The 25,867-nt window shown below is 59.1% G+C and overlaps 1 protein-coding gene across 1 annotated transcript in view; it reads right to left on the reverse strand.

The window, feature by feature from the left end:
- Positions 1-25,867, reverse strand: part of sphk2 (sphingosine kinase 2) — a 35,297-nt gene that overhangs the window by 5,373 nt on the left and 4,057 nt on the right. The window contains exon 3 of the mRNA XM_072489222.1: positions 1,536-1,630. Within this exon, the coding sequence (XP_072345323.1) occupies positions 1,536-1,630 (95 nt within the window). The remainder of the gene's footprint in view (positions 1-1,535; positions 1,631-25,867) is intronic.

The raw sequence follows: 25,867 nt of genomic DNA on the forward strand, positions 1-25,867 counted from the left end.
CTTTACTCTGTATCTAACCCCGTGCTGTACCTGTCCTGGGAGTGTTTGATGGGGACAGTGTAGAGGGAGCTTTACTCTGTATCTAACCCCGTGCTGTACCTGTCCTGGGAGTGTTTGATGGGGACAGTGTAGAGGGAGCTTTACTCTGTATCTAACCCCGTGCTGTACCTTTCCTGGGAGTGTTTGGTGGGGACAGTGTAGAGGGAGCTTTACTCTGTATCTAACCCTGTGCTGTACCTGTCCTGGGAGTGTTTGATGGGGACAGTGTAGAGGGAGCTTTACTCTGTATCTAACCCTGTGCTGTACCTGTCCTGGGAGTGTTTGATGGGGACAGTGTAGAGGGAGCTTTACTCTGGACCTAACCCCGTGCTGTGCCTGTCCTGGGAGTGTTTGATGGGGACAGTGTAGAAGGAGCTTTACTCTGTATCTAACCCCGTGCTGTACCTGTCCTGGGAGTGTTTGATGGGGACAGTGTAGAGGGAGCTTTACTCTGTATCTAACCGTGTGCTGTACCTGTCCTGGGAGTGTTAGATGGGGACAGTGTAGAGGGAGCTTTACTCTGTATTTAACCCCGTGCTGTACCTGTCCTGGGAGTGTTTGATGGGGACAGTGTAGAAGGAGCTTTACTCTGTATCTAACCCTGTGCTGTACCTGTCCTGGGAGTGTTTGATGGGGACAGTGTAGAGGGAGCTTTACTCTGGACCTAACCCCGTGCTGTACCGGTCCTGGGAGTGTTTGGTGGGGACAGTGTAGAGGGAGCTTTACTCTGTATCTAACCCCGTGCTGTACCTGTCCTGGGAGTGTTTGATCGGGACAGTGTAGAGGGAGCTATACTCTGTATCTAACCCCGTGCTGTACCTGTCCTGGGAGTGTTTGATGGGGACAGTGTAGAGGGAGCTTTACTCTGGACCTAACCCCGTGCTGTGCCTGTCCTGGGAGTGTTTGATGGGGACAGTGTCGAGGGAGCTTTACTCTGTATCTAACCCCATGCTGTACCTATCCTGGGAGTGTTTGATGGGGACAGTGTAGAGGGAGCTTTACACTGTATCTAACCCCGTGCTGTACCTGTCCTGGGAGTGTTTGATGGGGACAGTGTAGAGGGAGCTTTACTCTGTATCTAACCCCGTGCTGTACCTGTCCTGGGAGTGTTTGATGGGGACAGTGCAGAGGGAGCTTTACTCTGTATCTAACCCCGTGCTGTACCTGTCCTGGGAGTGTTTGATGGGCACCGTGTGGAGGGAGCTTTACTCTGTATCTAACCCCTTGCTGTACCTGTCCTGGGAGTGTTTGATGGGGACAGTGTAGAGGGAGCTTTACTCTGTATCTAACCCCGTGCTGTACCTGTCCTGGGAGTATTTGATGGGGACAGTGTAGAGGGAGCTTTACTCTGTATCTAACCCCGTGCTGTACCTGTCCTGGGAGTATTTGATGGGGACAGTGTAGAGGGAGCTTTACTCTGTATCTAACCCCTTGCTGTACCTGCCCTGGGAGTGTTTGATGGGGACAGTGTAGAGGGAGCTTAACTCTATGCTTACCTCATACATGAGGCCATCCCCAGACACGATGACAATTCCGTCCCACTCGCTCAGTTTGATGTCCTGAATTATTTCCCGGGCGTGGTTCTGATATTCTGTGTGAGGCGGACGATGACGTCAGAGGCCAATTAGAATCGCTTCACAGCGAGACACACAGACATCATCAAACGTCATATCCCGGCTACGTGAACGGACAATCGATTAATCCCCCTCGCTCCCTCCTCCATCTCCCTGTCGATTTTCCCCCTTCCAGGATTTACCCCATTCTCCCTTTGCGAAGGGTCGTGTTGAGTCTGCTACCTCCGCCCTTTCTGGCGGCCCCTCTCCATCACAACTACTCGCTGTGTCGGCAATAAATGTTCCCTCGTCTCCCCCCCCCACTCCCGACCTCTGCTTCTTTTCACCATCGCGTTCCCGATCTGTGTGTCCCTCCCGTGCCCGACCCTCCCGTCGCTGGGAACTCAGCTTCTCCTCATTGACTCCCGTCTCCCATCGCAAACCCTTCCTCCATTGGGAACGTCTCGATTCAATCTCCCCCTTAACCTTCTCCTCATTGACTCCCATCTCCCATCGCAAACCCTTCCCCCATTGGGAACGTCTCGATTCAATCTCCCCCTTTAACCTTCTCCTCATTGACTCCCGTCTCCCATCGCAAACTGTTCCCCATTGGGAACGTCTCGATTCAATCTCCCCCTTAACCTTCTCCTCATTGACTCCCGTCTCCCATCGGAAACCCTTCCCCCATTTGGAACGTCTCGATTCAATCACCCCCTTAACCTTCTCCTCATTGACTCCCATCTCCCATCACAAACCCTTCCCCCATTTGGAACGTCTCGATTCAATCTCCCCCTTAACATTCTCCTCGTTGACTCCCGTCTCCCATCGCAAACCCTTCCCCCATTGGGAACGTCGCGATTCAATCTCTCCCTTAACCTTCTCCTCATTGACTCCCATCTCCCATCACAAACCCTTCCCCCATTTGGAACGTCTCGATTCAATCTCCCCCTTAACATTCTCCTCATTGACTCCCGTCTCCCATCCCAAACCCTTCCTCCATTGGGAACGTCTCGATTCAATCTCCCCCTTAAACTTCTCCTCATTGACTCCCATCACAAACCCTTCCCCCATTGGGAACGTCGCGATTCAATCTCCCCCTTAACCTTCTCCTCATTGACTCCCATCTCCCATCGCAAACCCTTCCCCCATTTGGAAAGTCTCGATTCAATCTCCCCCTTATCCTTATCCTCATTGACTCCCATCGCAAACCCTTCCCCCATTTGGAACGTCGCGATTCAATCTCCCCCTTAACCTTCTCCTCATTGACTCCCGTCTCCCATCCCAAACCCTTCCTCCATTGGGAACGTCTCGATTCAATCTCCCCCTTAAACTTCTCCTCATTGACTCCCATCACAAACCCTTCCCCCATTGGGAACGTCGCGATTCAATCTCCCCCTTAACCTTCTCCTCATTGACTCCCATCTCCCATCGCAAACCCTTCCCCCATTTGGAAAGTCTCGATTCAATCTCCCCCTTATCCTTATCCTCATTGACTCCCATCGCAAACCCTTCCCCCATTTGGAACGTCGCGATTCAATCTCCCCCTTAACCTTCTCCTCATTGACTCCCATCGCAAACCCTTCCCCCATTGGGAACGTCTCGGTTCAATCTCCCCCTTAACCTTCTCCTCATTGACTCCCATCACAAACCCTTCCCCCATTGGGAACGTCTCGATTCAATCTCCCCCTTAACCTTCTCCTCATTGACTCCCATCTTCCATCGCAAACCCTTCCCCCATTGGGAACATCTCGGTTCAATCTCCCCCTTAACCTTCTCCTCATTGACTCCCATCGCAAACCCATCCCCCATTTGGAACGTCTCGATTCAATCTCCCCCTTAACCTTCCCCTCATTGACTCCCATCGCAAACTGTTCCCCATTGGGAACGTCTCGATTCAATCTCCCCCTTAACCTTCTCCTCATTGATTCCCACCTCCCATCGCAAACCCTTCCCCCATTGGAAACGTCTCGATTCAACCTCCCATTAACCTTCTCCTCACTGACTCCCATCACAAACCCTTCCCCCATTGGGAACGCCTCGATTCAATCTCCCCCTTAACCATCTCCTCATTGACTCCCATCTCCCATCGCAAACCCTTCCCCCATTGGAAACGTCTCGATTCAATCTCCCCCTTAACCTTCTCCTCATCGACTCCCACCGCAAACCCTTCCCCCATTGGGAACGCCTCGATTCAATCTCCCCCTTAACCTTCTCCTCATTGACTCCCATTTCCCATCGCAAACCCTTCCCCCATTTGGAACGTCGCGATTCAATCTCCCCCTTAACCTTCTCCTCATTGACTCCCATCTCCCATCGCAAACCCTTCCCACATTTGGAACGTCTCGATTCAATCTCCCCCTTAACCTTCTCCTCATTGACTCCAAACACAAACCCTTCCCCCATTGGGAACGTCTCGATTCAATCTCCCTCTTAACCTTCTCCTCATTGACTCCCATCTCCCATCGCAAACCCTTCCCTCATTTGGAACGTCTCGATTCAATCTCCCCCTTAATCTTCTTCTCATTGACTCCTGTCTCCCATCGCGAGAGAGACAGACCGACAGAGCGAGAGAGACAGGCCGACAGAGCGAGAGAGACAGAGCGAGAGAGACAGGCCGACAGAGCGAGAGAGACAGAGCGAGAGAGACAGACGGACAGAGCGAGAGAGACAGGCCGACAGAGCGAGAGAGACAGACCGACAGAGCGAGAGAGACAGGCCGACAGAGCGAGAGAGACAGGCCGACAGAGCGAGAGAGACAGGCCGACAGAGCGAGAGAGACAGGCCGACAGAGCGAGAGAGACAGAGCGAGAGAGCGAGAGAGACAGGCCGACAGAGCGAGAGAGACAGACCGAAAGAGCGAGGGCGACAGAGCGAGAGAGACAGGGCGACAGAGCGAGAGAGACAGGCCGACAGAGCGAGAGAGACAGAGCGAGAGAGACAGGCCGACAGAGCGAGAGAGACAGAGAGACAGAGCGAGAGAGACAGGCCGACAGAGCGAGAGAGACAGAGAGACAGAGCGAGAGAGACAGAGCGACAGAGCGAGAGAGACAGAGCGACAGAGCGAGAGAGACAGAGCGACAGAGCGAGAGAGACAGAGCGACAGAGCGAGAGAGACAGAGCGACAGAGCGAGAGAGACAGACCGACAGAGCGAGAGAGACAGGCCGACAGAGCGAGAGAGACAGAGCGACAGAGCGAGAGAGACAGGCCGACAGAGCGACAGAGCGAGAGAGACAGAGCGAGAGAGACAGGCCGACAGAGCGAGAGAGACAGAGCGAGAGAGACAGGCCGACAGAGCGAGAGAGACAGGCCGACAGAGCGAGAGAGACAGGCCGACAGAGCGAGAGAGACAGAGCGAGAGAGACAGAGCGAGAGAGACAGGCCGACAGAGCGAGAGAGACAGGCCGACAGAGCGAGAGAGACAGAGCGAGAGAGACAGAGCGAGAGAGACAGAGCGACAGAGCGAGAGAGACAGAGCGAGAGAGACAGAGCGACAGAGCGAGAGAGACAGAGCGACAGAGCGAGAGAGACAGACCGACAGAGCGAGAGAGACAGAGCGACAGAGCGAGAGAGACAGACCGACAGAGCGACAGAGCGAGAGAGACAGGCCGACAGAGCGAGAGAGACAGGCCGACAGAGCGAGAGAGACAGAGCGAGAGAGACAGACCGACAGAGCGAGAGAGACAGACCGACAGAGCGAGAGAGACAGGCCGACAGAGCGAGAGAGACAGAGCGAGAGAGACAGAGCGACAGAGCGAGAGAGACAGAGCGAGAGAGACAGACCGACAGAGCGAGAGAGACAGAGCGAGAGAGACAGAGCGACAGAGCGAGAGAGACAGAGCGAGAGAGACAGGCCGACAGAGCGAGAGAGACAGAGCGAGAGAGACAGACGGACAGAGCGAGAGAGACAGGCCGACAGAGCGAGAGAGACAGACCGACAGAGCGAGAGAGACAGGCCGACAGAGCGAGAGAGACAGGCCGACAGAGCGAGAGAGACAGGCCCACAGAGCGAGAGAGACAGAGCGAGAGAGCGAGAGAGACAGGCCGACAGAGCGAGAGAGACAGACCGAAAGAGCGAGGGCGACAGAGCGAGAGAGACAGGGCGACAGAGCGAGAGAGACAGGCCGACAGAGCGAGAGAGACAGGCCGACAGAGCGAGAGAGACAGGCCGACAGAGCGAGAGAGACAGGCCGACAGAGCGAGAGAGACAGGCCGACAGAGCGAGAGAGACAGGCCGACAGAGCGAGAGAGACAGGCCGACAGAGCGAGAGAGACAGAGAGACAGAGCGAGAGAGACAGAGCGACAGAGCGAGAGAGACAGAGCGACAGAGCGAGAGAGACAGAGCGACAGAGCGAGAGAGACAGAGCGACAGAGCGAGAGAGACAGACCGACAGAGCGAGAGAGACAGACCGACAGAGCGAGAGAGACAGGCCGACAGAGCGAGAGAGACAGAGCGACAGAGCGAGAGAGACAGGCCGACAGAGCGACAGAGCGAGAGAGACAGAGCGAGAGAGACAGGCCGACAGAGCGAGAGAGACAGAGCGAGAGAGACAGGCCGACAGAGCGAGAGAGACAGGCCGACAGAGCGAGAGAGACAGGCCGACAGAGCGAGAGAGACAGGCCGACAGAGCGAGAGAGACAGACCGACAGAGCGAGAGAGACAGACCGACAGAGCGAGAGAGACTAAGCGAGAGAGGCAGAGCGAGAGAGACAGGCCGACAGAGCGAGAGAGACAGGCCGACAGAGCGAGAGAGACAGAGCGACAGAGCGAGAGAGACAGAGCGAGAGAGACAGAGCGACAGAGCGAGAGAGACAGAGCGAGAGAGACAGGCCGACAGAGCGAGAGAGACAGAGCGACAGAGCGAGAGAGACAGACCGACAGAGCGAGAGAGACAGAGCGACAGAGCGAGAGAGACAGGCCGACAGAGCGACAGAGCGAGAGAGACAGGCCGACAGAGCGAGAGAGACAGACCGACAGAGCGAGAGAGACAGGCCGACAGAGCGAGAGAGACAGGCCGACAGAGCGAGAGAGACAGAGCGAGAGAGACAGACCGACAGAGCGAGAGAGACAGACCGACAGAGCGAGAGAGACAGGCCGACAGAGCGAGAGAGACAGAGCGAGAGAGACAGAGCGACAGAGCGAGAGAGACAGAGCGAGAGAGACAGACCGACAGAGCGAGAGAGACAGAGCGAGAGAGCGAGAGAGACAGAGCGAGAGAGACAGAGCGAGAGAGACAGAGCGACAGAGCGAGAGAGACAGAGCGAGAGAGACAGGCCGACAGAGCGAGAGAGACAGGCCGACAGAGCGAGAGAGACAGGCCGACAGAGCGAGAGAGACAGGCCGACAGAGCGAGAGAGACAGAGCGAGAGAGACAGAGCGACAGAGCGAGAGAGACAGGCCGACAGAGCGAGAGAGACAGAGCGAGAGAGACAGGCCGACAGAGCGAGAGAGACAGGCCGACAGAGCGAGAGAGACAGGCCGACAGAGCGAGAGAGACAGACCGACAGAGCGAGAGAGACAGGCCGACAGAGCGAGAGAGACAGAGCGAGAGAGACAGGCCGACAGAGCGAGAGAGACAGACCGACAGAGCGAGAGAGACAGGCCGACAGAGCGAGAGAGACAGAGCGAGAGAGCGAGAGAGACAGAGCGAGAGAGCGAGAGAGACAGAGCGAGAGAGCGAGAGAGACAGGCCGACAGAGCGAGAGAGACAGGCCGACAGAGCGAGAGAGACAGGCCGACAGAGCGAGAGAGACAGGCCGACAGAGCGAGAGAGACAGACAGACAGAGCGAGAGAGACAGAGCGACAGAGACAGAGCGAGAGAGACAGAGCGACAGAGCGAGAGAGACAGACCGACAGAGCGAGAGAGACAGAGCGACAGAGCGAGAGAGACAGGCCGACAGAGCGAGAGAGACAGAGCGACAGAGCGAGCGAGACAGGCCGACAGAGCGAGAGAGACAGAGCGACAGAGCGAGAGAGACAGAGCGAGAGAGACAGGCCGACAGAGCGACAGAGCGACAGAGCGAGAGAGACAGGCCGACAGAGCGAGAGAGACAGAGCGACAGAGCGAGAGAGACAGGCCGACAGAGCGAGAGAGACAGAGCGACAGAGCGAGAGAGACAGACCGACAGAGCGAGAGAGACAGGTCGACAGAGCGAGAGAGACAGAGCGACAGAGCGAGAGAGACAGGCCGACAGGGCGAGAGAGACAGGCCGACAGAGCGAGAGAGACAGACCGACAGAGCGAGAGAGACAGGCCGACAGAGCGAGAGAGACAGGCCGACAGAGCGAGAGAGACAGACCGACAGAGCGAGAGAGACAGACCGACAGAGCGAGAGAGACAGGCCGACAGAGCGAGAGAGACAGAGCGAGAGAGACAGACCGACAGAGCGAGAGAGACAGGCCGACAGAGCGAGAGAGACAGACCGACAGAGCGAGAGAGACAGAGCGACAGAGCGAGAGAGACAGAGCGAGAGAGACAGGCCGACAGAGCGAGAGAGACAGGCCGACAGAGCGAGAGAGACAGACCGACAGAGCGAGAGAGACAGGCCGACAGAGCGAGAGAGACAGAGCGAGAGAGACAGAGCGAGAGAGACAGAGCGACAGAGCGAGAGAGACAGAGCGACAGAGCGAGAGAGACAGAGCGACAGAGCGAGAGAGACAGAGCGACAGAGCGAGAGAGACAGAGCGACAGAGCGAGAGAGACAGAGCGACAGAGCGAGAGAGACAGAGCGACAGAGCGAGAGAGACAGAGCGACAGAGCGAGAGAGACAGAGCGACAGAGCGAGAGAGACAGAGCGACAGAGCGAGAGAGACAGAGCGACAGAGCGAGAGAGACAGGCCGACAGAGCGAGAGAGACAGGCCGACAGAGCGAGAGAGGCAGGCCGACAGAGCGAGAGAGACAGGCCGACAGAGCGAGAGAGACAGGCCGACAGAGCGAGAGAGACAGGCCGACAGAGCGAGAGAGACAGAGCGACAGAGCGAGAGAGACAGAGCGAGAGAGACAGAGCGAGAGAGACAGAGCGAGAGAAACAGGCCGACAGAGCGAGAGAGACAGGCCGACAGAGCGAGAGAGACAGGCCGACAGAGCGAGAGAGACAGAGCGAGAGAGACAGACCGACAGAGCGAGAGAGACAGAGCGAGAGAGACAGGCCGACAGAGCGAGAGAGACAGGCCGACAGAGCGAGAGAGACAGGCCGACAGAGCGAGAGAGACAGGCCGACAGAGCGAGAGAGACAGAGCGACAGAGCGAGAGAGACAGAGCGAGAGAGACAGAGCGAGAGAGACAGAGCGAGAGAGACAGGCCGACAGAGCGAGAGAGACAGAGCGAGAGAGACAGAGCGAGAGAGACAGGCCGACAGAGCGAGAGAGACAGAGCGAGAGAGACAGACCGACAGAGCGAGAGAGACAGAGCGAGAGAGACAGAGCGAGAGAGACAGAGCGACAGAGCGAGAGAGACAGGCCGACAGAGCGAGAGAGACAGAGCGACAGAGCGAGAGAGACAGAGCGAGAGAGACAGGCCGACAGAGCGAGAGAGACAGAGCGACAGAGCGAGAGAGACAGACCGACAGAGCGAGAGAGACAGAGCGACAGAGCGAGAGAGACAGAGCGAGAGAGACAGAGCGAGAGAGACAGAGCGAGAGAGACAGGCCGACAGGGCGAGAGAGACAGGCCGACAGAGCGAGAGAGACAGGCCGACAGGGCGAGAGAGACAGGCCGACAGAGCGAGAGAGACAGAGCGACAGAGCGAGAGAGACAGACCGACAGAGCGAGAGAGACAGAGCGAGAGAGACAGAGCGACAGAGCGAGAGAGACAGAGCGACAGAGACAGAGCGAGAGAGACAGAGCGAGAGAGACAGAGCGAGAGAGACAGGCCGACAGAGCGAGAGAGACAGGCCGACAGAGCGAGAGAGACAGGCCGACAGAGCGAGAGAGACAGGCCGACAGAGCGAGAGAGACAGGCCGACAGAGCGAGAGAGACAGAGCGAGAGAGACAGAGAGACAGAGCGAGAGAGACAGGCCGACAGAGCGAGAGAGACAGGCCGACAGAGCGAGAGAGACAGGCCGACAGAGCGAGAGAGACAGGCCGACAGAGCGAGAGAGACAGAGCGAGAGAGCGAGAGAGACAGAGCGACAGAGCGAGAGAGACAGGCCGACAGAGCGAGAGAGACAGAGCGACAGAGCAAGAGAGACAGAGCGAGAGAGGCAGACCGACAGAGCGAGAGAGACAGAGCGACAGAGCGAGAGAGACAGGCCGACAGAGCGAGAGAGACAGAGCGAGAGAGACAGGCCGACAGAGCGAGAGAGACAGGCCGACAGAGCGAGAGAGACAGAGCGAGAGAGACAGGCCGACAGAGCGAGAGAGACAGGCCGACAGAGCGAGAGAGACAGGCCGACAGAGCGAGAGAGACAGGCCGACAGAGCGAGAGAGACAGGCCGACAGAGCGAGAGAGACAGAGCGAGAGAGACAGGCCGACAGAGCGAGAGAGACAGGCCGACAGAGCGAGAGAGACAGGCCGACAGAGCGAGATAGACAGACCGACAGAGCGAGAGAGACAGAGCGACAGAGCGAGAGAGACAGACCGACAGAGCGAGAGAGACAGGACGACAGAGCGAGAGAGACAGACCGACAGAGCGAGAGAGACAGACCGACAGAGCGAGAGAGACAGACCGACAGAGCGAGAGAGACAGGCCGACAGAGCGAGAGAGACAGGCCGACAGAGCGAGAGAGACAGGCCGACAGAGCGAGAGAGACAGAGCGACAGAGCGAGAGAGACAGGCCGACAGAGCGAGAGAGACAGAGCGAGAGAGACAGGCCGACAGAGCGAGAGAGACAGGCCGACAGAGCGAGAGAGACAGAGCGAGAGAGCGAGAGAGACAGGCCGACAGAGCGAGAGAGACAGAGCGACAGAGCGAGAGAGACAGAGCGAGAGAGACAGACCGACAGAGCGAGAGAGACAGAGCGAGAGAGACAGAGCGAGAGAGACAGAACGACAGAGCGAGAGAGACAGGCCGACAGAGCGAGAGAGACAGAGCGAGAGAGACAGACCGACAGAGCGAGAGAGACAGAGCGAGAGAGACAGAGAGACAGAGCGAGAGAGACAGAGCGACAGAGCGAGAGAGACGGAGCGAGAGAGACAGGCCGACAGAGCGAGAGAGACAGAGCGACAGAGCGAGAGAGACAGACCGACAGAGCGAGAGAGACAGAGCGACAGAGCGAGAGAGACAGAGCGACAGAGCGAGAGAGACAGAGCGAGAGAGACAGAGCGAGAGAGACAGGCCGACAGGGCGAGAGAGACAGGCCGACAGAGCGAGAGAGACAGAGCGACAGAGCGAGAGAGACAGACCGACAGAGCGAGAGAGACAGAGCGAGAGAGACAGAGCGAGAGAGACAGAGCGAGAGAGACAGAGCGACAGAGACAGAGCGAGAGAGACAGAGCGAGAGAGACAGAGCGAGAGAGACAGAGCGAGAGAGACAGAGCGAGAGAGACAGGCCGACAGAGCGAGAGAGACAGGCCGACAGAGCGAGAGAGACAGGCCGACAGAGCGAGAGAGACAGGCCGACAGAGCGAGAGAGACAGGCCGACAGAGCGAGAGAGACAGGCCCACAGAGCGAGAGAGACAGAGCGAGAGAGCGAGAGAGACAGAGCGAGAGAGCGAGAGAGACAGAGCGAGAGAGACAGAGCGAGAGAGACAGGCCGACAGAGCGAGAGAGACAGGCCGACAGAGCGAGAGAGACAGAGCGAGAGAGACAGAGCGAGAGAGACAGGCCGACAGAGCGAGAGAGACAGGCCGACAGAGCGAGATCGACAGACCGACAGAGCGAGAGAGACAGGCCGACAGAGCGAGAGAGACAGAGCGACAGAGCGAGAGAGACAGACCGACAGAGCGAGAGAGACAGGACGACAGAGCGAGAGAGACAGACCGACAGAGCGAGAGAGACAGACCGACAGAGCGAGAGAGACAGGCCGACAGAGCGAGAGAGACAGGCCGACAGAGCGAGAGAGACAGAGCGACAGAGCGAGAGAGACAGGCCGACAGAGCGAGAGAGACAGAGCGAGAGAGACAGGCCGACAGAGCGAGAGAGACAGGCCGACAGAGCGAGAGAGACAGAGCGAGAGAGCGAGAGAGACAGGCCGACAGAGCGAGAGAGACAGAGCGACAGAGCGAGAGAGAAAGAGCGAGAGAGACAGACCGACAGAGCGAGAGAGACAGAGCGAGAGAGACAGAGCGAGAGAGACAGAGCGACAGAGCGAGAGAGACAGGCCGACAGAGCGAGAGAGACAGAGCGAGAGAGACAGACCGACAGAGCGAGAGAGACAGAGTGAGAGAGACAGAGAGACAGAGCGAGAGAGACAGACCGACAGAGCGAGAGAGACAGAGCGAGAGAGACAGGCCGACAGAGCGAGAGAGACAGGCCGACAGAGCGAGAGAGACAGGCCGACAGAGCGAGAGAGACAGGCCGACAGAGCGAGAGAGACAGAGCGACAGAGCGAGAGAGACAGAGCGACAGAGCGAGAGAGACAGAGCGACAGAGCGAGAGAGACAGGCCGACAGAGCGAGAGAGACAGAGCGACAGAGCGAGAGAGACAGAGCGAGAGAGACAGAGCGACAGAGCGAGAGAGACTGAGCGAGAGAGACAGAGAGACAGAGCGAGAGAGACAGACCGACAGAGCGAGAGAGACAGACCGACAGAGCGAGAGAGACAGACCGACAGAGCGAGAGAGACAGACCGACAGAGCGAGAGAGACAGAGCGACAGAGCGAGAGAGACAGAGCGAGAGAGACAGACCGACAGAGCGAGAGAGACAGAGCGAGAGAGACAGAGCGACAGAGCGAGAGAGACTGAGCGAGAGAGACAGAGAGACAGAGCGAGAGAGACAGGCCGACAGAGCGAGACAGACAGACCGACAGAGCGAGAGAGACAGGCCGACAGAGCGAGAGAGACAGGCCGACAGAGCGAGAGAGACAGAGCGACAGAGCGAGAGAGACAGAGCGAGAGAGACAGAGCGACAGAGCGAGAGAGACAGGCCGACAGAGCGAGAGAGACAGACCGACAGAGCGAGAGAGACAGAGCGACAGAGCGAGAGAGACAGAGCGAGAGAGACAGAGCGACAGAGCGAGAGAGACTGAGCGAGAGAGACAGAGAGACAGAGCGAGAGAGACAGGCCGACAGAGCGAGAGAGACAGAGCGAGAGAGACAGGCCGACAGAGCGAGAGAGACAGAGCGAGAGAGACAGAGCGACAGAGCGAGAGAGACTGAGCGAGAGAGACAGAGCGAGAGAGACAGACGGACAGAGCGAGAGAGACAGGCCGACAGAGCGAGAGAGACAGAGCGACAGAGCGAGAGAGACAGAGCGAGAGAGACAGAGCGACAGAGCGAGAGAGACAGAGCGACAGAGCGAGAGAGACAGAGCGAGAGAGACAGAGCGACAGAGCGAGAGAGACAGAGCGAGAGAGACAGGCCGACAGAGCGAGAGAGACAGACCGACAGAGCGAGAGAGACAGACCGACAGAGCGAGAGAGACAGACCGACAGAGCGAGAGAGACAGAGCGAGAGAGACAGGCCGACAGAGCGAGAGAGACAGGCCGACAGAGCGAGAGAGACAGGCCGACAGAGCGAGAGAGACAGGCCGACAGAGCGAGAGAGACAGAGCGAGAGACACAGAGCGACAGAGCGAGAGAGACAGAGCGAGAGAGACAGAGCGACAGAGCGAGAGAGACTGAGCGAGAGAGACAGAGAGACAGAGCGAGAGAGACAGGCCGACAGAGCGAGAGAGACAGAGCGAGAGAGACAGAGCGACAGAGCGAGAGAGACAGAGCGAGAGAGACAGAGCGAGAGAGACTGAGCGAGAGAGACAGAGAGACAGAGCGAGAGAGACAGGCCGACAGAGCGAGAGAGACAGACCGACAGAGCGAGAGAGACAGGCCGACAGAGCGAGAGAGACAGGCCGACAGAGCGAGAGAGACAGAGCGAGAGAGACAGGCCGACAGAGCGAGAGAGACAGGCCGACAGAGCGAGAGAGCGAGAGAGACAGAGCGAGAGAGACTGAGCGAGAGAGACAGAGAGACAGAGCGAGAGAGACAGGCCGACAGAGCGAGAGAGACAGACCGACAGAGCGAGAGAGACAGGCCGACAGAGCGAGAGAGACAGGCCGACAGAGCGAGAGAGACAGACCGACAGAGCGAGAGAGTCAGAGCGACAGAGCGAGAGAGACAGGCCGACAGAGCGAGAGAGACAGGCCGACAGAGCGAGAGAGACAGAGCGACAGAGCGAGAGAGACAGGCCGACAGAGCGAGAGAGACAGGCCGACAGAGCGAGAGAGACAGAGCGAGAGAGACAGGCCGACAGAGCGAGAGAGACAGAGCGAGAGAGACAGGCCGACAGAGCGAGAGAGACAGGCCGACAGAGCGAGAGAGACAGAGCGACAGAGCGAGAGAGACAGAGCGAGAGAGACAGGCCGACAGAGCGAGAGAGACAGGCCGACAGAGCGAGAGAGACAGAGCGAGAGAGACAGGCCGACAGAGCGAGAGAGACAGGCCGACAGAGCGAGAGAGACAGAGCGAGAGAGACAGGCCGACAGAGCGAGAGAGACAGAGCGAGAGAGACAGAGAGACAGAGCGAGAGAGACAGACCGACAGAGCGAGAGAGACAGACCGACAGAGCGAGAGAGACAGGCCGACAGAGCGAGAGAGACAGGCCGACAGAGCGAGAGAGACAGAGCGAGAGAGACAGGCCGACAGAGCGAGAGAGACAGAGCGAGAGAGACAGGCCGACAGAGCGAGAGAGACAGAGCGACAGAGCGAGAGAGACAGAGCGAGAGAGACAGGCCGACAGAGCGAGAGAGACAGGCCGACAGAGCGAGAGAGACAGAGCGAGAGAGCGAGAGAGACAGGCCGACAGAGCGAGAGAGGCAGAGCGAGAGAGACAGAGCGACAGAGCGAGAGAGACAGGCCGACAGAGCGAGAGAGACAGAGCGAGAGAGACAGAGCGACAGAGCGAGAGAGACAGAGCGACAGAGCGAGAGAGACAGGCCGACAGAGCGAGAAAGACAGAGCGAGAGAGACAGAGCGACAGAGCGAGAGAGACAGGCCGACAGAGCGAGAGAGACAGAGCGAGAGAGACAGAGCGACAGAGCGAGAGAGACAGGCCGACAGAGCGAGAGAGACAGAGCGACAGAGCGAGAGAGACAGAGCGAGAGAGACAGGCCGACAGAGCGAGAGAGACAGGCCGACAGAGCGAGAGAGACAGAGCGAGAGAGACAGGCCGACAGAGCGAGAGAGACAGGCCGACAGAGCGAGAGAGACAGAGCGAGAGAGACAGGCCGACAGAGCGAGAGAGACAGAGCGAGAGAGACAGAGCGACAGAGCGAGAGAGACAGAGCGACAGAGCGAGAGAGACAGACCGACAGAGCGAGAGAGACAGACCGACAGAGCGAGAGAGACAGAGCGAGAGAGACAGGCCGACAGAGCGAGAGAGACAGACCGACAGAGCGAGAGAGACAGAGCGTGAGAGACAGACCGACAGAGCGAGAGAGACAGAGCGAGAGAGACAGAGCGAGAGAGACAGAGCGAGAGAGACAGAGCGAGAGAGACAGGCCGACAGAGCGAGAGAGACAGACCGACAGAGCGAGAGAGACAGAGCGTGAGAGACAGACCGACAGAGCGAGAGAGACAGACCGACAGAGCGAGAGAGACAGAGCGTGAGAGACAGGCCGACAGAGCGAGAGAGACAGAGCGAGAGAGACAGGCCGACAGAGCGAGAGAGACAGACCGACAGAGCGAGAGAGACAGAGCGTGAGAGACAGACCGACAGAGCGAGAGAGACAGAGCGAGAGAGACAGAGCGAGAGAGACAGAGCGAGAGAGCGAGAGAGACAGAGCGACAGAGCGAGAGAGACAGAGCGAGAGAGACAGGCCGACAGAGCGAGAGAGACAGAGCGAGAGAGACAGAGCGAGAGAGACAGAGCGACAGAGCGAGAGAGACAGAGCGAGAGAGACAGAGCGAGAGAGACAGAGCGAGAGAGACAGAGCGAGAGAGACAGGCCGACAGAGCGAGAGAGACAGAGCGAGAGAGACAGGCCGACAGAGCGAGAGAGACAGGCCGACAGAGCGAGAGAGACAGAGCGACAGAGCAAGAGAGACAGGCCGACAGAGCGAGAGAGACAGAGCGAGAGAGACAGAGCGAGAGAGACAGAGCGACAGAGCGAGAGAGACAGACCGACAGAGCGAGAGAGACAGACCGACAGAGCGAGAGAGACAGAGCGACAGAGCGAGAGAGACAGAGCGTGAGAGACAGACCGACAGAGCGAGAGAGACAGAGCGAGAGAGACAGAGCGAGAGAGACAGAGCGAGAGAGACAGAGCGAGAGAGACAGGCCGACAGAGCGAGAGAGACAGACCGACAGAGCGAGAGAGACAGAGCGTGAGAGACAGACCGACAGAGCGAGAGAGACAGACCGACAGAGCGAGAGAGACAGAGCGTGAGAGACAGGCCGACAGAGCGAGAGAGACAGAGCGAGAGAGACAGGCCGACAGAGCGAGAGAGACAGACCGACAGAGCGAGAGAGACAGAGCGTGAGAGACAGACCGACAGAGCGAGAGAGACAGAGCGAGAGAGACAGAGCGAGAGAGACAGAGCGAGAGAGCGAGAGAGACAGAGCGACAGAGCGAGAGAGACAGAGCGAGAGAGACAGGCCGACAGAGCGAGAGAGACAGAGCGAGAGAGACAGAGCGAGAGAGACAGAGCGACAGAGCGAGAGAGACAGAGCGAGAGAGACAGAGCGAGAGAGACAGAGCGAGAGAGACAGGCCGACAGAGCGAGAGAGACAGAGCGAGAGAGACAGGCCGACAGAGCGAGAGAGACAGGCCGACAGAGCGAGAGAGACAGAGCGACAGAGCAAGAGAGACAGGCCGACAGAGCGAGAGAGACAGAGCGAGAGAGACAGGCCGACAGAGCGAGAGAGACAGAGCGAGAGAGACAGAGCGAGAGAGACAGAGCGACAGAGCGAGAGAGACAGACCGACAGAGCGAGAGAGACAGACCGACAGAGCGAGAGAGACAGAGCGAGAGAGACAGAGCGAGAGAGACAGAGCGAGAGAGACAGAGCGAGAGAGACAGGCCGACAGAGCGAGAGAGACAGGCCGACAGAGCGAGAGAGACAGGCCGACAGAGCGAGAGAGACAGGCCGACAGAGCGAGAGAGACAGAGCGAGAGAGACAGGCCGACAGAGCGAGAGAGACAGGCCGCCAGAGCGAGAGAGACAGAGCGAGAGAGACAGGCCGACAGAGCGAGAGAGACAGAGCGAGAGAGACAGAGCGACAGAGCGAGAGAGACAGGCCGACAGAGCGAGAGAGACAGAGCGAGAGAGACAGAGCGAGAGAGACAGAGCGAGAGAGACAGAGCGAGAGAGACAGAGCGAGAGAGACAGAGCGAGAGAGACAGACCGACAGAGCGAGAGAGACAGAGCGAGAGAGACAGGCCGACAGAGCGAGAGAGACAGGCCGACAGAGCGAGAGAGACAGGCCGACAGAGCGAGAGAGACAGAGCGACAGAGCGAGAGAGACAGGCCGACAGGGCGAGAGAGACAGGCCGACAGAGCGAGAGAGACAGGCCGACAGAGCGAGAGAGACAGAGCGACAGAGCGAGAGAGACAGGCCGACAGAGCGAGAGGGACAGAGCGACAGAGCGAGAGAGACAGAGAGACAGAGAGACAGAGCGAGAGAGACAGGCCGACAGTGCGAGAGAGACAGAGCGAGAGAGACAGGCCGACAGAGCGAGAGAGACAGGCCGACAGAGCGAGAGAGACAGGCCGACAGAGCGAGAGAGACAGAGCGAGAGAGACAGGCCGACAGAGCGAGAGAGACAGAGCGACAGAGCGAGAGAGACAGAGCGACAGAGCGAGAGAGACAGAGCGACAGAGCGAGAGCGACAGAGCGAGAGAGACAGAGCGAGAGAGACAGAGCGAGAGAGACAGAGCGAGAGAGACAGAGCGAGAGAGACAGAGCGAGAGAGACAGAGCGAGAGAGACAGAGCGAGAGAGACAGAGCGAGAGAGACAGAGCGAGAGAGACAGGCCGACAGAGCGAGAGAGACAGGCCGACAGAGCGAGAGAGACAGAGCGAGAGAGACAGAGCGAGAGAGACAGGCCGACAGAGCGAGAGAGACAGGCCGACAGAGCGAGAGAGACAGAGCGACAGAGCGAGAGAGACAGAGCGAGAGAGACAGAGCGAGAGAGACAGAGCGACAGAGCGAGAGAGACTGAGCGAGAGAGACAGAGAGACAGAGCGAGAGAGACAGGCCGACAGAGCGAGAGAGACAGAGCGAGAGAGACAGACGGACAGAGCGAGAGAGACAGGCCGACAGAGCGAGAGAGACAGAGCGACAGAGCGAGAGAGACAGAGCGAGAGAGACAGAGCGAGAGAGACAGAGCGAGAGAGACAGGCCGACAGAGCGAGAGAGACAGGCCGACAGAGCGAGAGAGACAGAGCGACAGAGCGAGAGAGACAGAGCGACAGAGCGAGAGAGACTGAGCGAGAGAGACAGAGAGACAGAGCGAGAGAGACAGGCCGACAGAGCGAGAGAGACAGAGCGAGAGAGACAGACGGACAGAGCGAGAGAGACAGGCCGACAGAGCGAGAGAGACAGAGCGACAGAGCGAGAGAGACAGAGCGAGAGAGACAGAGCGACAGAGCGAGAGAGACAGAGCGACAGAGCGAGAGAGACAGAGCGAGAGAGACAGAGCGACAGAGCGAGAGAGACAGGCCGACAGAGCGAGAGAGACAGACCGACAGAGCGAGAGAGACAGACCGACAGAGCGAGAGAGACAGACCGACAGAGCGAGAGAGACAGAGCGAGAGAGACAGGCCGACAGAGCGAGAGAGACAGGCCGACAGAGCGAGAGAGACAGGCCGACAGAGCGAGAGAGACAGAGCGAGAGACACAGAGCGACAGAGCGAGAGAGACAGAGCGAGAGAGACAGAGCGAGAGAGACAGAGCGACAGAGCGAGAGAGACTGAGCGAGAGAGACAGAGAGACAGAGCGAGAGAGACAGGCCGACAGAGCGAGAGAGACAGAGCGAGAGAGACAGAGCGACAGAGCGAGAGAGACAGAGCGAGAGAGACAGAGCGACAGAGCGAGAGAGACTGAGCGAGAGAGACAGAGAGACAGAGCGAGAGAGACAGGCCGACAGAGCGAGAGAGACAGAGCGACAGAGCGAGAGAGACAGAGCGAGAGAGACAGGCCGACAGAGCGAGAGAGACAGGCCGACAGAGCGAGAGAGACAGACCGACAGAGCGAGAGAGACAGGCCGACAGAGCGAGAGAGACAGGCCGACAGAGCGAGAGAGACAGAGCGACAGAGCGAGAGAGACAGGCCGACAGAGCGAGAGACACAGGCCGACAGAGCGAGAGAGCGAGAGAGACAGAGCGAGAGAGACTGAGCGAGAGAGACAGAGAGACAGAGCGAGAGAGACAGGCCGACAGAGCGAGAGAGACAGACCGACAGAGCGAGAGAGACAGGCCGACAGAGCGAGAGAGACAGGCCGACAGAGCGAGAGAGACAGGCCGACAGAGCGAGAGAGACAGAGCGACAGAGCGAGAGAGACAGGCCGACAGAGCGAGAGAGACAGGCCGACAGAGCGAGAGAGACAGAGCGAGAGAGACAGGCCGACAGAGCGAGAGAGACAGAGCGAGAGAGACAGGCCGACAGAGCGAGAGAGACAGGCCGACAGAGCGAGAGAGACAGAGCGACAGAGCGAGAGAGACAGAGCGAGAGAGACAGGCCGACAGAGCGAGAGAGACAGGCCGACAGAGCGAGAGAGACAGAGCGAGAGAGACAGGCCGACAGAGCGAGAGAGACAGGCCGACAGAGCGAGAGAGACAGAGCGAGAGAGACAGGCCGACAGAGCGAGAGAGACAGAGCGAGAGAGACAGAGCGACAGAGCGAGAGAGACAGAGCGACAGAGCGAGAGAGACAGACCGACAGAGCGAGAGAGACAGACCGACAGAGCGAGAGAGACAGAGCGAGAGAGACAGGCCGACAGAGCGAGAGAGACAGACCGACAGAGCGAGAGAGACAGACCGACAGAGCGAGAGAGACAGAGCGTGAGAGACAGACCGACAGAGCGAGAGAGACAGACCGACAGAGCGAGAGAGACAGGCCGACAGAGCGAGAGAGACAGGCCGACAGAGCGAGAGAGACAGGCCGACAGAGCGAGAGAGACAGAGCGAGAGAGACAGGCCGACAGAGCGAGAGAGACAGAGCGAGAGAGACAGGCCGACAGAGCGAGAGAGACAGAGCGACAGAGCGAGAGAGACAGAGCGAGAGAGACAGGCCGACAGAGCGAGAGAGACAGGCCGACAGAGCGAGAGAGACAGAGCGAGAGAGCGAGAGAGACAGGCCGACAGAGCGAGAGAGACAGAGCGAGAGAGACAGAGCGACAGAGCGAGAGAGACAGGCCGACAGAGCGAGAGAGACAGAGCGAGAGAGACAGAGCGACAGAGCGAGAGAGACAGAGCGACAGAGCGAGAGAGACAGGCCGACAGAGCGAGAGAGACAGAGCGAGAGAGACAGAGCGACAGAGCGAGAGAGACAGGCCGACAGAGCGAGAGAGACAGAGCGAGAGAGACAGAGCGACAGAGCGAGAGAGACAGGCCGACAGAGCGAGAGAGACAGAGCGACAGAGCGAGAGAGACAGAGCGAGAGAGACAGGCCGACAGAGCGAGAGAGACAGGCCGACAGAGCGAGAGAGACAGGCCGACAGAGCGAGAGAGACAGAGCGAGAGAGACAGGCCGACAGAGCGAGAGAGACAGGGCGAGAGAGACAGGCCGACAGAGCGAGAGAGACAGAGCGAGAGAGCGAGAGAGACAGAGCGACAGAGCGAGAGAGACAGACCGACAGAGCGAGAGAGACAGACCGACAGAGCGAGAGAGACAGAGCGAGAGAGACAGGCCGACAGAGCGAGAGAGACAGACCGACAGAGCGAGAGAGACAGAGCGTGAGAGACAGACCGACAGAGCGAGAGAGACAGAGCGAGAGAGACAGAGCGAGAGAGACAGAGCGAGAGAGACAGAGCGAGAGAGACAGGCCGACAGAGCGAGAGAGACAGACCGACAGAGCGAGAGAGACAGAGCGTGAGAGACAGACCGACAGAGCGAGAGAGACAGACCGACAGAGCGAGAGAGACAGAGCGTGAGAGACAGGCCGACAGAGCGAGAGAGACAGAGCGAGAGAGACAGGCCGACAGAGCGAGAGAGACAGACCGACAGAGCGAGAGAGACAGAGCGTGAGAGACAGACCGACAGAGCGAGAGAGACAGAGCGAGAGAGACAGAGCGAGAGAGACAGAGCGAGAGAGCGAGAGAGACAGAGCGACAGAGCGAGAGAGACAGAGCGAGAGAGACAGGCCGACAGAGCGAGAGAGACAGAGCGAGAGAGACAGAGCGAGAGAGACAGAGCGACAGAGCGAGAGAGACAGAGCGAGAGAGACAGAGCGAGAGAGACAGAGCGAGAGAGACAGGCCGACAGAGCGAGAGAGACAGAGCGAGAGAGACAGGCCGACAGAGCGAGAGAGACAGGCCGACAGAGCGAGAGAGACAGAGCGACAGAGCAAGAGAGACAGGCCGACAGAGCGAGAGAGACAGAGCGAGAGAGACAGGCCGACAGAGCGAGAGAGACAGAGCGAGAGAGACAGAGCGAGAGAGACAGAGCGACAGAGCGAGAGAGACAGACCGACAGAGCGAGAGAGACAGACCGACAGAGCGAGAGAGACAGAGCGAGAGAGACAGAGCGAGAGAGACAGAGCGAGAGAGACAGAGCGAGAGAGACAGGCCGACAGAGCGAGAGAGACAGGCCGACAGAGCGAGAGAGACAGGCCGACAGAGCGAGAGAGACAGGCCGACAGAGCGAGAGAGACAGAGCGAGAGAGACAGGCCGACAGAGCGAGAGAGACAGGCCGCCAGAGCGAGAGAGACAGAGCGAGAGAGACAGGCCGACAGAGCGAGAGAGACAGAGCGAGAGAGACAGAGCGACAGAGCGAGAGAGACAGGCCGACAGAGCGAGAGAGACAGAGCGAGAGAGACAGAGCGAGAGAGACAGAGCGAGAGAGACAGAGCGAGAGAGACAGAGCGAGAGAGACAGAGCGAGAGAGACAGAGCGAGAGAGACAGACCGACAGAGCGAGAGAGACAGAGCGAGAGAGACAGGCTGACAGAGCGAGAGAGACAGGCCGACAGAGCGAGAGAGACAGGCCGACAGAGCGAGAGAGACAGAGCGACAGAGCGAGAGAGACAGGCCGACAGGGCGAGAGAGACAGGCCGACAGAGCGAGAGAGACAGGCCGACAGAGCGAGAGAGACAGAGCGACAGAGCGAGAGAGACAGGCCGACAGAGCGAGAGGGACAGAGCGACAGAGCGAGAGAGACAGAGAGACAGAGAGACAGAGCGAGAGAGACAGGCCGACAGTGCGAGAGAGACAGAGCGAGAGAGGCAGGCCGACAGAGCGAGAGAGACAGGCCGACAGAGCGAGAGAGACAGGCCGACAGAGCGAGAGAGACAGAGCGAGAGAGACAGGCCGACAGAGCGAGAGAGACAGAGCGACAGAGCGAGAGAGACAGAGCGACAGAGCGAGAGAGACAGAGCGAGAGAGACAGAGCGAGAGAGACAGAGCGAGAGAGACAGAGCGAGAGAGACAGAGCGAGAGAGACAGAGCGAGAGAGACAGAGCGAGAGAGACAGAGCGAGAGAGACAGGCCGACAGAGCGAGAGAGACAGGCCGACAGAGCGAGAGAGACAGGCCGACAGAGCGAGAGAGACAGAGCGAGAGAGACAGAGCGAGAGAGACAGGCCGACAGAGCGAGAGAGACAGGCCGACAGAGCGAGAGAGACAGAGCGACAGAGCGAGAGAGACAGAGCGAGAGAGACAGAGCGAGAGAGACAGAGCGAGAGAGACAGAGCGAGAGAGACAGAGCGAGAGAGACAGAGCGAGAGAGACAGAGCGAGAGAGACAGAGCGAGAGAGACAGAGCGAGAGAGACAGAGCGAGAGAGACAGAGAGACAGAGCGAGAGAGACAGAGCGAGAGAGACAGAGCGAGAGAGACAGGCCGACAGAGCGAGAGAGACAGAGCGAGAGAGACAGGCCGACAGAGCGAGAGAGACAGGCCGACAGAGCGAGAGAGACAGAGCGACAGAGCGAGAGAGACAGGCCGACAGAGCGAGAGAGACAGAGCGAGAGAGACAGGCCGACAGAGCGAGAGAGACAGAGCGAGAGAGACAGAGCGAGAGAGACAGAGCGAGAGAGACAGAGCGAGAGAGACAGAGCGAGAGAGACAGAGCGAGAGAGACAGAGCGAGAGAGACAGAGCGAGAGAGACAGAGCGAGAGAGACAGGCCGACAGAGCGAGAGAGACAGGCCGACAGAGCGAGAGAGACAGGCCGACAGAGCGAGAGAGACAGAGCGAGAGAGACAGGCCGACAGAGCGAGAGAGACAGGCCGACAGAGCGAGAGAGACAGAGCGAGAGAGCGAGAGAGACAGAGCGAGAGAGACTGGCCGACAGAGCGAGAGAGACAGAGCGACAGAGCGAGAGAGACAGAGCGAGAGAGACAGAGCGAGAGAGACAGAGCGAGAGAGACAGAGCGAGAGAGACAGAGCGAGAGAGACAGAGAGAGAGAGACAGGCCGACAGAGCGAGAGAGACAGGCCGACAGAGCGAGAGAGACAGAGCGACAGAGACAGAGCGACAGAGCGAGAGAGACAGGCCGACAGAGCGAGAGAGACAGAGCGAGAGAGACAGGCCGACAGAGCGAGAGAGACAGGCCGACAGAGCGAGAGAGACAGGCCGACAGAGCGAGAGAGACAGAGCGACAGAGCGAGAGAGACAGACCGACAGAGCGAGAGAGACAGGCCGACAGAGCGAGAGAGACAGAGCGAGAGAGGCAGACCGACAGAGCGAGAGAGACAGAGCGACAGAGCGAGAGAGACAGAGCGAGAGAGACAGGCCGACAGAGCGAGAGAGACAGAGCGACAGAGCGAGAGAGACAGGCCGACAGAGCGAGAGAGACAGACCGACAGAGCGAGAGAGACAGACCGACAGAGCGAGAGAGACAGGCCGACAGAGCGAGAGCGACAGAGCGAGAGAGACAGGCCGACAGAGCGAGAGAGACAGGCCGACAGAGCGAGAGAGACAGGCCGACAGAGCGAGAGAGACAGAGCGAGAGAGCGAGGGCGACAGAGCGACAGAGCGAGAGAGACAGAGTGAGAGAGACAGGCCGACAGAGCGAGAGAGACAGAGCGACAGAGCGAGAGAGACAGACCGACAGAGCGAGAGAGACAGGCCGACAGAGCGAGAGAGACAGACCGACAGAGCGAGAGAGACAGAGCGACAGAGCGAGAGAGACAGAGCGAGAGAGACAGGCCGACAGAGCGAGAGAGACAGACCGACAGAGCGAGAGAGACAGAGCGAGAGAGACAGGCCGACAGAGCGAGAGAGACAGACCGACAGAGCGAGAGAGACAGAGCGAGAGAGACAGAGCGAGAGAGACAGGCCGACAGAGCGAGAGAGACAGGCCGACAGAGCGAGAGAGACAGACCGAGAGAGACAGACCGACAGAGCGAGAGAGACAGAGCGACAGAGCGAGAGAGACAGAGCGAGAGAGACAGGCCGACAGAGCGAGAGAGACAGAGCGAGAGAGACAGAGAGACAGAGCGACAGAGCGAGAGAGACAGGCCGACAGAGCGAGAGAGACAGAGCGAGAGAGACAGACCGACAGAGCGAGAGAGACAGAGCGAGAGAGACAGACCGACAGAGCGAGAGAGACAGAGCGACAGAGCGAGAGAGACAGAGCGAGAGAGACAGACCGACAGAGCGAGAGAGACAGAGCGACAGAGCGAGAGAGACAGGCCGACAGAGCGAGAGAGACAGGCCGACAGAGCGAGAGAGACAGAGCGACAGAGCGAGAGAGACAGGCCGACAGAGCGAGAGAGACAGAGCGAGAGAGACAGACCGACAGAGCGAGAGAGACAGAGCGACAGAGCGAGAGAGACAGAGCGACAGAGCGAGAGAGACAGACCGACAGAGCGAGAGAGACAGAGCGAGAGAGACAGGCCGACAGAGCGAGAGAGACAGAGCGAGAGAGACAGAGCGAGAGCGACAGAGCGAGAGAGACAGGCCGACAGAGCGGGAGAGACAGAGCGAGAGAGACAGGCCGACAGAGCGAGAGAGACAGAGCGAGAGAGACAGGCCGACAGAGTGAGAGAGACAGAGCGACAGAGCGAGAGAGACAGAGCGAGAGAGACAGAGCGAGAGAGACAGAGCGAGAGAGACAGAGCGAGAGAGACAGGCCGACAGAGCGAGAGAGACAGGCCGACAGAGCGAGAGAGACAGGCCGACAGAGCGAGAGAGACAGAGCGAGAGAGACAGAGCGAGAGAGACAGGCCGACAGAGCGAGAGAGACAGGCCGACAGAGCGAGAGAGACAGGCCGACAGAGCGAGAGAGACAGGCCGACAGAGCGAGAGAGACAGAGCGAGAGAGACAGAGCGACAGAGCGAGAGAGACAGAGCGACAGAGCGAGAGAGACAGAGCGACAGAGCGAGAGAGACAGGCCGACAGAGCGAGAGAGACAGGCCGACAGAGCGAGAGAGACAGGCCGACAGAGCGAGAGAGCGAGAGAGACAGAGCGAGAGAGACAGTCCGACAGAGCGAGAGAGACAGGCCGACAGAGCGAGAGAGACAGGCCGACAGAGCGAGAGAGACAGGCCGACAGAGCGAGAGAGCGAGAGAGACAGAGCGAGAGAGACAGTCCGACAGAGCGAGAGAGACAGGCCGACAGAGCGAGAGAGACAGAGCGACAGAGCGAGAGAGACAGAGCGACAGAGCGAGAGAGACAGAGCGACAGAGCGAGAGAGACAGAGCGACAGAGCGAGAGAGACAGGCCGACAGAGCGAGAGAGACAGGCCGACAGAGCGAGAGAGCGAGAGAGACAGAGCGAGAGAGACAGGCCGACAGAGCGAGAGAGACAGGCCGACAGAGCGAGAGAGACAGGCCGACAGAGCGAGAGAGCGAGAGAGACAGAGCGAGAGAGACAGTCCGACAGAGCGAGAGAGACAGGCCGACAGAGCGAGAGAGACAGAGCGACAGAGCGAGAGAGACAGAGCGACAGAGCGAGAGAGACAGAGCGACAGAGCGAGAGAGACAGAGCGAGAGAGACAGGCCGACAGAGCGAGAGAGACAGAGCGAGAGAGACAGAGCGAGAGAGACAGAGCGAGAGAGACAGAGCGAGAGAGACAG

Source organism: Scyliorhinus torazame, chromosome 23 (genome assembly GCF_047496885.1).
Source record: "Scyliorhinus torazame isolate Kashiwa2021f chromosome 23, sScyTor2.1, whole genome shotgun sequence".
Classification (NCBI taxonomy): domain Eukaryota; kingdom Metazoa; phylum Chordata; class Chondrichthyes; order Carcharhiniformes; family Scyliorhinidae; genus Scyliorhinus; species Scyliorhinus torazame.